Source organism: Scardinius erythrophthalmus, assembly GCF_964197995.2.
Source record: "Scardinius erythrophthalmus genome assembly, chromosome: 5".
NCBI lineage: Eukaryota > Metazoa > Chordata > Actinopteri > Cypriniformes > Leuciscidae > Scardinius > Scardinius erythrophthalmus.
Window position 1 is genome coordinate 49276906 of NC_138225.1, and position 12500 is coordinate 49289405.

Sequence of the window (12500 nt, forward strand, 5' to 3'; positions counted from 1 at the left end):
AACAGTTCACCCAGGGTCATTTAGTCTTGAAAAATGTAATCCTAGGTTATTTCCATGTATCACACTGTTCACACTTTATCCTGAATCAGTAATTAATCCTGGGTAGGTATGTTGTGAGATTACATACTATACACTTTTAATCCCTGGACAAGTACTACACTTAAACAACTAGCACTAATGTTTAACACACGCCCCTTTTCCAATGGCCCCCTAAAGCTGCTAGTCTTGATAACTAAAGATAACTAAAGAATCTACAGAGAAGAAGCTAATGTCATCACCAATTAAAGTTGGTAATGTTGAATATGCACTAAAAATAATGAAAACATGAAAGTGAATTAATGCATAATATTCTAATATTCAACAACGACAACCACAACCTATTATAATAGAAAAAGATTAGCTCAACCCCTTCCCATATTATGTGGTCAAAATAAGAAAGACTTTGCCCGGTTTAGGGATACCAATTGGCATCTGGTACTTTAGAATTTGACCTCACTGGTGGGGAAAAAGCCAGAGTTGGTGCGCTACCAAAATCTTGGATAGTGGTTGGACTGTCCTTCTCTGCTCATGTACACATTCGCTGATTTTCAACCAGCTTTGGATTGTTAAAATGTCATAAGTATATGTAAATGAACAATGTTCTTTCTCCAGGTTTCCTATACCAAGCAAAAGACTTTTGACAGCCAAATAATGCATTTTGCATTAGCCGGCAGAATTTTGCAGACCAATAAATGAGAAACTTGTCCTTTAAGACCTTACCTTGGGATTAAGCATGGTTAAAACAGTCTCACAGTATACTAGTCAAAGCAATAATATGATGCTCTTACCTTCTTTGAGAGCACAGTATGACAGGCAGGAACAGCCAAAAGGATAAAGTCTCGATTCTAGAATAAAGGACAGTTTTATGTTTAAATCATTACGTTTTAGTTCAATCATAGGAATACATTAATATATGTTCACAAAGGAAGGAATTAACAAAAACTGTTTCTTAATTCCAGCCCTACACTTCAAAAATTCCCATATTAAAATTTGTTGGGTAATTCCAAGGTCTAATTTAAAACAATCATTCATATCAACTCAAGGCACTAGTTTGCATATATCACACCAGTAACAGCAAACTCTTACCTGAAAGTGGCAACAGATTTCTGGTGATTTTATACTGGAGTGGAAGCACTGAGACTGGATCTAGCACAATGCAGTCCTCATTAAAGACATCATGAAAATGGGAATCAGTGTAAGTGTCCTCTTCACCAGTCAATGCAGATTCCTGAAAAGAAATATATACAGTGGGCATATTAAAAGTCTACACATCCCGGTTTAAAGCGGGGCTCAGTAACTTCGGGATTTCTTCGCTGTATTCTTGCTTTTTGCTCGCAGGTTTCTCTCTAGAGCTCCCCCCACAGCTTCGGAATAGATATTTGACAACACTGTTGTAAAAACTCGTAGGTGATTCTCGGACACCAGAGGCTGGTAGATCAACGACATCAAAGCAGATGGGACATTCTTTAAAACGTCTTCTTCATTCGGGTTCAAACAGCGTGAGGGAGCGCAATGATGACAGCATTTTAGCAGATTTCTTTTGGCCGTAAAGCAATTGTTTACATCGCGAGACCTGATATCACGCGAGACTTCTTGACGCGGCGGCCGGCGGCTCGCCGGCTCAAAGTTGCAAGTGCGTATTTTCCGCTCATGGGCACCAGGGGGGTCCGAAACGACCACCATTCAACCCGAAATAAGTAATGTAACCATTCCAATGACTCCAAAGCTGTTCAGTTAAGGTAAAAAAGTTACTTAGTTCACCTTTAAATTGCAGCTTTTGAAATATAAAAAATTAATGTTGCACCACACAGGAACGAACTTGCAACCTTTCAGTCTTCACCCAACAATCTCACAAAATTCAGTAGGAAACACTGAATATCTATTCCAGAATTTATATATATTCCATATATTCTTATTCCATATATTTTTAGTGTATGGGGAAAGCAAAGTGGCTTGAATATCACTCCAGATGAAGATAGCCTTTGTCAACTGAAGGCTTGCCACTGATGCTTCCAGTGATGACAGCTTGATGGAATATATTGGGGTGCTGTCAACACTCGCGTGTGTGTATACATGAACAAACAATGTTTAGCAAGCTTACCTTAGGTAAAAATCCAAAATCTTCAATCTGACATTGTCTGTACACATCTGCAGCACTTCTGGTGCTTTTACACAGCTCCAAACAGTCAAGCAAGAGGTCTGTGAAAGGGAAAATACATGTACTTTTTGAAGTTGGTGTAGAGGACAAATGAGTGATACATAAATAAGCTGACTGGTTGAGAACTCAAGTGATATGTACTTTAAGAGAATATGAATGGTGAAAGTGTTTCAGTACCACTGTGGCAGACTGTAATGGCCTGGCAGGCCAGCTTATGGATGACAGCAGGGAGGTTAACCTTTTCAGGCAGAACCATGGGAACGTTTTCCTCCAGCATCTGGCAGAGGCGCTGCGCAGTGCTGAACAGAACCCGTCCTGTGCTGCAGTTGGAGTGATGCTGGTATAGCTCACTATATGAGGTAAAAAGAAAAGTATGAGAAAAGATATTAGAAGTTAAACTGAATGTTCACCCAAAAATGAACGTACAGTTATCATTTACTCACCCTCTAGTTATTCCAAAATAAAGACATTTGTTCATCTTAACACAAATTAATATATTTTTATATTTTCTCATCAAATTGTCCATTTGCTGAAATGTGCTTGCTTTTTGAGTGAGAAAGTGTGCATCACTGAATCTTTTTTCTGTTATCACTGTAAAGCTACTTTTGAAACAATCTGTATTGTATAAAGCGCTAAATAAAGGTGACTTGACTTAAGCAGTTTACTTGCGCATTAGAGATGCGCGGATGGGCTATTATTTCATCCGCAACCGCATCACAAAACTCATCATCCGTCCGCCATCCATCCGTACCAAAGTTTTTGACCAATTTTCAAAACCGCACCCACCCGCCATCCGCTGATTGGTGTATACATATATTTTTCATTTGATTGGTTCAACCGCCCGCCACCCGCCCGAATTTAATTAAAATATTATTTTTCGGCACGTCATCCGCCCGATCCACGGTTTATCCGCGGAGTCCGCGGCTGTAACCGCCAACCGTGCATCTCTTTTGCGCATATCACAAATTGCATTGTATCTTTCCCATCTCAATATTTGTAAAACGTAGAGAGTAATGGGACCATTGAAATTTGCTAGTTTTCGGCTTACTATTTACACAGATAATATTATAAAATTAGGAAATACTAGAAGCAGACAGTGAAGTGGAGCAGCTTGTCTGGCAGGATTGTATTCAGATACAGAAGTAACAGGTTGTTTGTGTATTTTACCTTTATTTTGTCAGCACTGGAAACTCAAAATGCCCTTCCTTCATTTGACAGAGCCGCAACATTTTTATTTTTTGATGAGACGCAGAGATTTTCAAGACGCTATATTTTCCTCATCCACACATTTGAACCAAAACTTTATTATATTAGATTATTAAATTGTAGGCTATGCATACTAAAATATCTTTTTATTAACAACTACCACTTTGTTTTGTACTTTGTTATAGACTTTTTAGATCAATTGATCAATCAATATTCAGAATCAGGTGCAGTTGTATTATTTTTCTGATAAACTTTTATTAGACTGTAGATTGAAAAGTATGCTTGATAATATGAAAATAACTGAGAAATAACTGCTTATTCCGAATGTACACACTTTTTCACAGCATTTAGATCCTTAAATACCCATCCATTATTCCCTTCTCCCTTACCTTAGGATCTGCAGGGCTTTCTCCACATCTCCAGCATCCAGAGCTCTCAGCGCCAGGTCTGCCCAAAGTTCCTGCTCTGTCTTCTGCAGCTGCCTGGCCAGCCGGTGTAACCCAGCTTCAGTAGAGAGTGTCTTCGTTTTACCATCAGGATCATTGGCTATTGCAGCATTACCATTCAGGTGACTACTTGAAACCTTGTCAGGGTGTTGTTTTCCTGAGCGCCGCCATGCTTGTGCATTCTCATATGCGGTGATGAGCTGCTGGTTGAACTTATGTCTCACTAAAGGATCCTCATATTCTTCTGGTGTTAAGAAGATGTCAAAGTCTTCCTAAAGTCAAAAACATTTTAAAATAAACATACCCATTTGTAGATGTATGTCCAATATGGCATTAAATGCCTCAAATCCGTTATGAACAAATAAAGACCTGTAGATGAGACATGGCTGTGAACATGTTCAGACTGTTCCCACATTCAGTCTTCTTGAACGCATCATCTACAAGAAGAAAGGACAGGAAATTAAACTGTCTAAAACAATCAATCTAGCTCATAAAAAAATATATATTAAATTGCTCGTAGTAGTATTATCAGTCGATTAAAATGTTTAAATTGCAGATTTTGACCTTATGTACACACTTCTCTTCCAGTCAAAATGAGTATTGTTTGTTCAGTAATCACTGTTTTATTATATTTACTGCATAAGTCTTCATTTTTTTTATTCAATTAGAAAGGCTTGATATGTCTTATAATGCCTATGTTTTATCGTATAAATCATATAGTGACATTTGTTTTTTTTAACATTTGTTATAGGAGGTATATAATAAAGCAATTAAGCCCCTTTAAGCCGTATTTTACAGTGAATTTAGAACATCTAAGGGGCGTTGTAAAAACCCCCTTAGCTGTTCTAAATTCACTGTAAAACACGGCTTCAAAGGGCTTATTGCTTTTATAAAACGGTTACTCAAAAATATTCATTTTAATATTTATTTTATTCATAAAATAAACACCAGCAACAAAAAATATAACATTATAACACATTTATTCCTCCGCCAAGCAATGTAGTTCCAAAGAGGTTGCCAAGCAACACATGCAGCAACAAAGTTGCGTAGTAATACTAAAGTAATGCAGTCACTGGTGTATGTTTGTTGAGGAGTAATTTACAATGGCTTTGAACGCGGCTCAACCAATCAGAATCAAGGACCGGAACTATCTTTTTGATAAAATCAAAAATGCCAATAATGCCTTTAACAAGCCTCTTATGCATCCACTGAGGAAAAAAAAAACTATGAATCTACAAGAAACCACCTCAGACAACAGAAGGAAGTTATTTTAAACTCTAAAATGATGTTATACAGTATTAATGGAGAAAAAGAAACATGGTTTAATCTCACAAATTCTCATAGCTGATGTTTATTTTAAATGGAATATGGTCAAACTTGCACTGGGTTTCTAGACTGCAACAAGGGCAATTAAAAAAAAAATTAATAAAATATTTAATGAAATTTATTTTATAAAAATGTAACATTTAAGCCTTTATAACTATTTTTCTTTGTGACTGTAATTCTGAGTCTTAATAAAACAAACTGCCTTTCAAATGAGACCACAATTATGCTTCTAGTCCAAATGCTTCATAAACTATATTTTAATTTGGGTACTTCCTTTCTGGGGTTTGGGTTCAAAGTGGGGTAGGAGCACAAATGTAAATTCTTTGTGGTGACCTATCCTTTTAAAACCGCATTATTAGACAGAAAACCAGTACTAATACTTGGTTGTGCACTCACCTGTCTGAATGCTCTGCAGGTACTTCAAAGCTTCAACCATAATCTGAGATATTAGCATTTGTAATTTCTTCTGCTATTGAAAGAAAATACATTTAATTCAGAATATATATAAAATTTGCTTATATAGATGAACATATCCAAATGTGTTTAACAATAACAATGCAAAAACTTTTCATATAGAAAACTAATCCTACTTTAGTATTAAGATTTTTTTCCACTGAAACATTGTCAATTTAAATCTATAGACTTTATGCAAAATGTCTTTACTTCTTTTTAACCAATTAACACCACATTTCTCTCACACAAATGCTGACCTCTTCAGAAATGTGTCGCTTGTCTTGAAGTTCAAGTCTTGCCCAACAGGCCATTCGCTCAATCACAAATTCTGCTTCAGAATGGGGCAGATTCTTCAGCAGCGCAATGCACTTCTCCCTCTGTGAATACAACAATATCCAAATATATCATCCTTGATTCCTATCTGATTTGAAACTGCTTTCTTAACAGTTCCATGTTGTAACTGCTGATTAGGGCTAGGAAATATATATATATATATATATATATATATATATATATATATTACAATATACTGAATATGAATTTGTTGGAGATTGCAGTGGTTTCATTAGAGGTCTTCATTGGTCCACTTCGATTCCAAAACCTGAGGTCTGACCCGAGACCCGAGCAGGTTCAGGTCCAAAAATTTGAAAAATGCCTCAGGCATGGGTCAGGTCTGATATTAGTAGCCTTGGATAATTTCAGATTGAATGTGCTCCTAATTTAAGAAATTCTGGAGCAAATTTACGGGCATATAAAAAATATATCAAAAAATCCGTTTTTTCCTTAATAAAGGGATACAAGGAGACATTTACAAGCAACATGATTAATTTATTATTATTTTTTAACTAGGTTTTTAAATGTTTCTGCTTCAAATATTGTTTATTTAATAATTATGGAATTATGTATATTCTTAAATATTAAAGTACTGGTATATGCCAGATACACTTCATTTTGTAACCCGAGACACCAATTATAACCAGAAAAAAATATGCTCGGTATAATCCAGGACATTTAATTATAAAAAAGCCTGAAATACACTCAGACTCTTATTTTGAAATGCCTTAACAACTTTCCAGCTCCTCACTTAAACATACAAGGGAGATAAAATATGCACTCTTAGAACAATCTAAAACATCACAATACAAACAACATAAAGTCAATATTGTCAATTCATCAACGGTAGATCGTAAACAATTGCTTGGCATAAATGAGTGGTATTCATTGACTATGAAACTGCAAGCCTGTAGAATGCGCAATAGCGCTGCGTTTTGACTTTGAACGTTTTCTTGAATCAGTTCTTCTGCATTGATCATTAAAATATTTGCTGAGTCAGTTCATTTATTTAGCTTGTATTATCACTCAAGTGGTCAAGAACGTCTCCGCGTGACTTGTGATTGTTTCATTTAGCGCAAAATTAATAACTAAAAGTTGAGAAAAAGTTAAAAAGACAAGTAGACAGACTAATGACGTGTTCCACAGTTATTTTTTTGGATATACAACCCTGCAAGTGTGTTTATAATACAACGGCCGAGGGAGTGATGGTAAAATGTACATCTTTCTCTCTTCTGCGGGCATAATTAATCTCTATATATTTTCTTCTCTTTTAGAAAGTCTATCGAGGATTTTTCTTTATTATTTGAGCAAAAGGAAACTGAATAATGATGTTTGCTGTAGGTCCCTCATTTACCGCTATAGAAATGTACCCATTTCTGCCTCTAATAAGAAATGTGAGGGTCTATCATGGTGTTACCTATATACCGCCAAGTCCCAATTCTGTGGAAGTAATACCTTATTACACTGTATAAGCTGGATGCAGTGAAGATGGTGGATCTCTGCTGGGTTTAGTTTGTAGGCCTCAATCAACTTCAGTGAGTCCTCGAGAGAGGTGGGCAGGTCCTGCTTAAGAATGTGCCTCACAAGCATCTAAACAAAGCAAACATCAGTGAAATATCAGGTACTTGCATGAACAGAGTGGCTGATACAAAGGTCAAAACCTTTACATCTTTAAGAAAGTAAGGAATAGTAAAATTGTTAAATGAACGCACATAATAGGACTTTTAAGTTAATGAAGACAAACTTACCATGATATCACGAGTGTTAGAGAGAGCTAAGGTGCGGATGCCATAGCATCTGAGAAGCTTCTTTATTTCCATCAATCTGTAACCCTCTCTCAGTAACTCCTGTCTGTAGATAAGAAAATACTTACAAATAGTGCTAACTGAATTTGATGTACTGCAGCTATATGTTGCAAACACACAGAAATATGTAATCCAATTGTAAAGTCTGAAGTCACATTGACCATTAATATGTCCGATTAATATGTATAAATTCTGGATGGAGTCAAGCAACAATTTCATCACTCAGGTCTTCCCAAAAATCAGACTAGTATGAGATCAGTCAGACTTTATTTTAAGTGAAATTATTAATTTAGTCCAACTGAAATCAAAATTTTAAAGTGCATGAGTCAAAAATGATGTGCTGTATTTAAAAAAAGTAAAATGCAGAAGTGTTGAAATAGTGTAAACAACTCTGAGTGCTGTTAACATGTGCCACCGGAGCTAGCCTTGAAGCCTCACTCTACAGTGAAGTCATGTAAAAGAGCTTATAAATAAAAAAAAATTAAGAAAAAGAAAACAAAAAAAACTATGTATTTACCACACCACTCACTTTGGATGTTCCTTCTCCAAGTGCTGCTGAACAAGTTTCTCGATGGTTTCACTCCAGGGCACCACGGCCTTGTACATTATTTCAATCACAGCATCCATCACCTTCTAAAACATGTAAAAAGACAATCTTTTGCTAACTGAATTAACTGTGACTAAAAACAGGAAGTTAAAGTCAATTTGACAGTAGGCCTTCACACTGACAGCATTTAGGAACCCTACTCAACTTTGCTGCATCCCCAGCAATCTCTAGTTCTCATGTGATTCAAATTGACAGCTCTCTACATATAGCCTACACATACATACATAAATTTAAATCAAAATGAGTAATTCAATTTGAAAGCCAATTTGACCAGTCCTGGAAGCACCAATATCACAATGTCTATCATTTGAAAGACCAATCGCGAGTCACGACAGTGAAGCAGGAGTCCCACCTTCCTAAAATTCATCCACACACATTGGTTCGAGGCTTCCTTTCCCCTCGCTCCACCGCTCGAAGAACTAGCAGTCGTCATAATAGAACAGTTAGAAAGAGAATTCACTGTAACATGTTCTCTAGTTCATCCCTAGCACAAATAATATTCACTGTAGAAGTGAATATGCCCGCTATCAAAAGCAGCTAATTTTGGCGACATACCTTTACGGCTTGTCTAAGGACAGTTAAGAACCATTCCCATAGTGAGATAAGAAAGAGAACTCCAGATGACTTTTCTCTGTGACTTTTCTCTTCTCCTCTCTTCTTTCTTTGCCATTTTTTTGCACTAAATATTTCATAAAATTCCTAGTCAAACACTATCAATATTTTTGTGAGGATCGATCCTCTCTATACAACACCAGTATTAATAGTATCGATACCACTAGAGTATATGTCGATCCATACCGTGAGTAAGGAATTTTCACTAATTGCATCACTAATTGTTAATTAATAAATAAATAAATAATTTATATAAATTGGATATTGTGCATTAGATGTATGAACAGATCTTACATTAGTGTCTGTCATGCAGTGTAGTACAGCCACGGCTTTGGCCTCCCATTCAGTGAAGAGAGAGGTGATTTGAGAGCTGCAACAGTCTAGCAGGTCCTAAAATTTAAACACATCAAAACATAAACTGACAACACAATAAATTATAACTATTATATTATAATAACAATTCATTAAAAATTCCCATTCCCAAAAGGTAGACTAATAGACCACTGATGTCTGTAGTGTACATTGTATACAAATATATTAGGGACTTCTTTATCGTTTATATATTTTTTAATAGTCATATTTACCTGCACAAGGTTTTTTTTTTTTTTCATGTAAAATTGATAATTTACTTGAGAAAAAACTTTAAATGTTTAAAACATTAAAACTACCAAAATGAGATGAAACATTAGGCATATAAAGCCAATCATATAGTTAGGGATTAACAATTTTGTTTTGTCAGCCAAATTGATCTAAAATATTTACTCAAGTACCCCCTGATATTAATCTTATATTTCAATAATTTAACATGGTTGTCTGAGGTTGATTAATTGTCAACTGTTATACAGGTAAACAAAATCTTTTTTAGTACCGGTAAGTGATTTATTCTGATTGTTTTTATGTATTACATAATTTTACATTTAATTATTATTAATTTATTTTTTACATTTGTATGATTTAATTATCAGTTTTTGTTCAACTTTGCTCCCTTACAAACAGAATCCAGAATTTATGCACACAATACATGACCTTATATGACTACTACTGATTATAATATAGAGTGTTTTAGTGTTTTTACACTTGAGTGCTGTCTAGTGGCCTCGACAGGGCCTTCTGCAAAGCATCACACGTGTGAGATTGGCTACAATGCTTAACACAGCAAAAAACATGTTAATATAAAACTTTGGTGCAACAAGAGTAGATCTATAAATAACACTATAAACAACCATTTTCCTAATTACTGAAAAATAAAGGTGACCTTGATATAGTGTAAGAGGGTTTGGTCCAGGTCCAATCCGTTCTCAAGAGCATAAGTTTCAATGCTGTTCTCAATAACCGCAGGAATCAGCTCTGGGGCCTTCACCTTATCCAGCATCAGAAAGGCCATACTACGTGTGCTTCCCTGCCACAGAACACAGGTTAATCAATGCTTTGTGTCAATATGAATACTCAGTGCATGAATAATCAATAAATGTAAAAAAAAAAAAAAAAAAAAAAACATTTTATAGATAAATTTACCTAATTCAAAGGGTCCAATAACAAAACAAAAACACTGAAACCATTCTAAAAAGAAAACGTGTGGACTTTTGTGGAATTCTACTAGTATTAAAACAGAATACTGTAATTTTGTCACAACACTAGCATGTTTGTCTTGTATTTATATTTAGCAACAACACAGTGCCCCTCAAAAAATATATTTAGAGACTAATCTTTCTGAATCCATTAGATAAAAAGTATGACACCAAGTGACATCTGCAACAAAAGGATTTGTCTGGGCATCAAACTTTTAAATCAAAGAGATCTGAAATTTGGTGGGATGGTTTATATACAGGGGTAACTGCTGTATTTCTGCTTTTCAATAAGTACCTCCTACTGTCAGAGAGTGAATTTGCATTTTCATTTAGCCCGCCTGCCATTATATGGCCAATATCACATTACTCTTGTAGTAAATTATAACTGTGGGGAGGGGAACTAACTTTATACATTCACTAAATGAACTATTGGAACTCAGTAAGTGCTATTCACATAAGGTGAGTGATGCCCAGACACTTTCAGGGGATAAAAAAAATAAGCAGCAAACCAGTATAAATATAACCAAAGGTGCTAGAACGTCTATTTAAAGCAATGAAACAGAAGTAGCGATATATCTAGATTATCGAAAAAAGAAAAATGTGGGACGGGGATTTGGTTCTATCCATGGTTCTAGTCTAGGCTTTTCAGTACAAATATTACCCATATTCACCATGGATTTAAGGTAGTAATGTTATCTGTAACCATGGTATTGTGGCAGAAATAGTCAAATGTTTTTACATTATTCATTTCAGGGTTCGTACAACCTTTTGAGAGTAAAATTGAAGCACTTTTCATATGTAACTGTTGTTAAAGGGGTCATCTGATGGTTCAAAAAAGAACATTATTTTGTGTATTTGGTTTAATGCAATGTGTTTCTGCAGTTTTAGGTAAAAAAAAGTCATTATTTTACACATACTGTACATTATTGTTGCTCCTCTATGCCCCGCCTTTCTGAAACACGTAGATTTTTACAAAGCTCATCGTTCTGAAAAGAGCGAAGTGTTCTGATTGGCCAGTGATCCCGTGCAGTGATTGGCCCAAAAACCTTAAGCGTGTGACAGAAATGTCACGCCCCATAACATATTTGGAACAACAGCTCCCAAAGCAATAATGACAGGTGATAATGTCGGTACTACCTTATCAATTTGAGCCCGAATCTGATCCGGAAAATGCAGATGTCCAAGCTGATCGATCAACTTTGCCAGCGCGACTGGACCAGATTGTGTAAGGTTTTATTTCATTGGGGACATAATTACTGATTATAATGACTTATACTGTCTTTTTATGCGTTGTGCCGCCGCGCTATGGCTGTGAGAACACTATGTAAACACAAAACCATGTCTGCATTTGTGATCGTAAAAATGACAAGCGCTTGAATAGTCAGTAGCAAATTATTAAAATATGAAAACATACTTACAGGCTATGTGAGTCAGAAGCACCAGAATGTACATGTAAAGATGGAATTGTCTCACTGTTTAGAATCAGCCTTTGTGCAACTCTCCCATGTGCCTTGTAACTCTCCCATATTCTGGAAACAGTCCTCCGAATAATGCGCAGCACACAGCGAAAATTTTAGTTGTACTATTCTGAAACAGTGTTGTAAATAAAGCTTAAGCGCTGTTTTCGAATTGTGTCCTCTTTTGAAAGGCCAAAGAAAGTAGTTTGGCTTTTGCAACGAAAAACACAGTATCTCCATGACATGGCAGCGCCAGTGGCCACAATAATACAGCGAGAATAAAAGTTACGCCTTCTTTCTTTGCGTATACATTTGGGCGAAGTTATGAAACTCTTCCCCCACACACTGACATAGATTTTTGGGGGTGTGTTTGAACGAAGCGTTTTAGGAAGGCGTGGCTGAGCCTTAACTTTTATAAAGAATATCTCTTTAGGTTTGACACTTGGAGCTTTGTAACTCTGCAGATCTTATACTTGCACTAACAGCTACT

The 12500-nt window shown here is 35.8% G+C and overlaps 1 protein-coding gene across 1 annotated transcript in view; it reads right to left on the reverse strand.

Moving 5' to 3' along the window:
* The window catches only part of kntc1 (kinetochore associated 1), a 57202-nt gene that overhangs the window by 28319 nt on the left and 16383 nt on the right, over positions 1 to 12500 (reverse strand). Inside the window, exons 22-34 of the mRNA XM_081364816.1 lie at positions 10241 to 10384; positions 9280 to 9375; positions 8296 to 8399; positions 7710 to 7812; positions 7417 to 7551; positions 5886 to 6005; positions 5572 to 5644; positions 4219 to 4286; positions 3793 to 4121; positions 2375 to 2547; positions 2141 to 2238; positions 1126 to 1267; positions 828 to 884 (exon numbers count right to left, since the gene is read on the reverse strand). Of these exons, the coding sequence (XP_081220942.1) occupies positions 828 to 884; positions 1126 to 1267; positions 2141 to 2238; positions 2375 to 2547; positions 3793 to 4121; positions 4219 to 4286; positions 5572 to 5644; positions 5886 to 6005; positions 7417 to 7551; positions 7710 to 7812; positions 8296 to 8399; positions 9280 to 9375; positions 10241 to 10384 (1642 nt within the window). The remainder of the gene's footprint in view (positions 1 to 827; positions 885 to 1125; positions 1268 to 2140; positions 2239 to 2374; positions 2548 to 3792; positions 4122 to 4218; positions 4287 to 5571; positions 5645 to 5885; positions 6006 to 7416; positions 7552 to 7709; positions 7813 to 8295; positions 8400 to 9279; positions 9376 to 10240; positions 10385 to 12500) is intronic.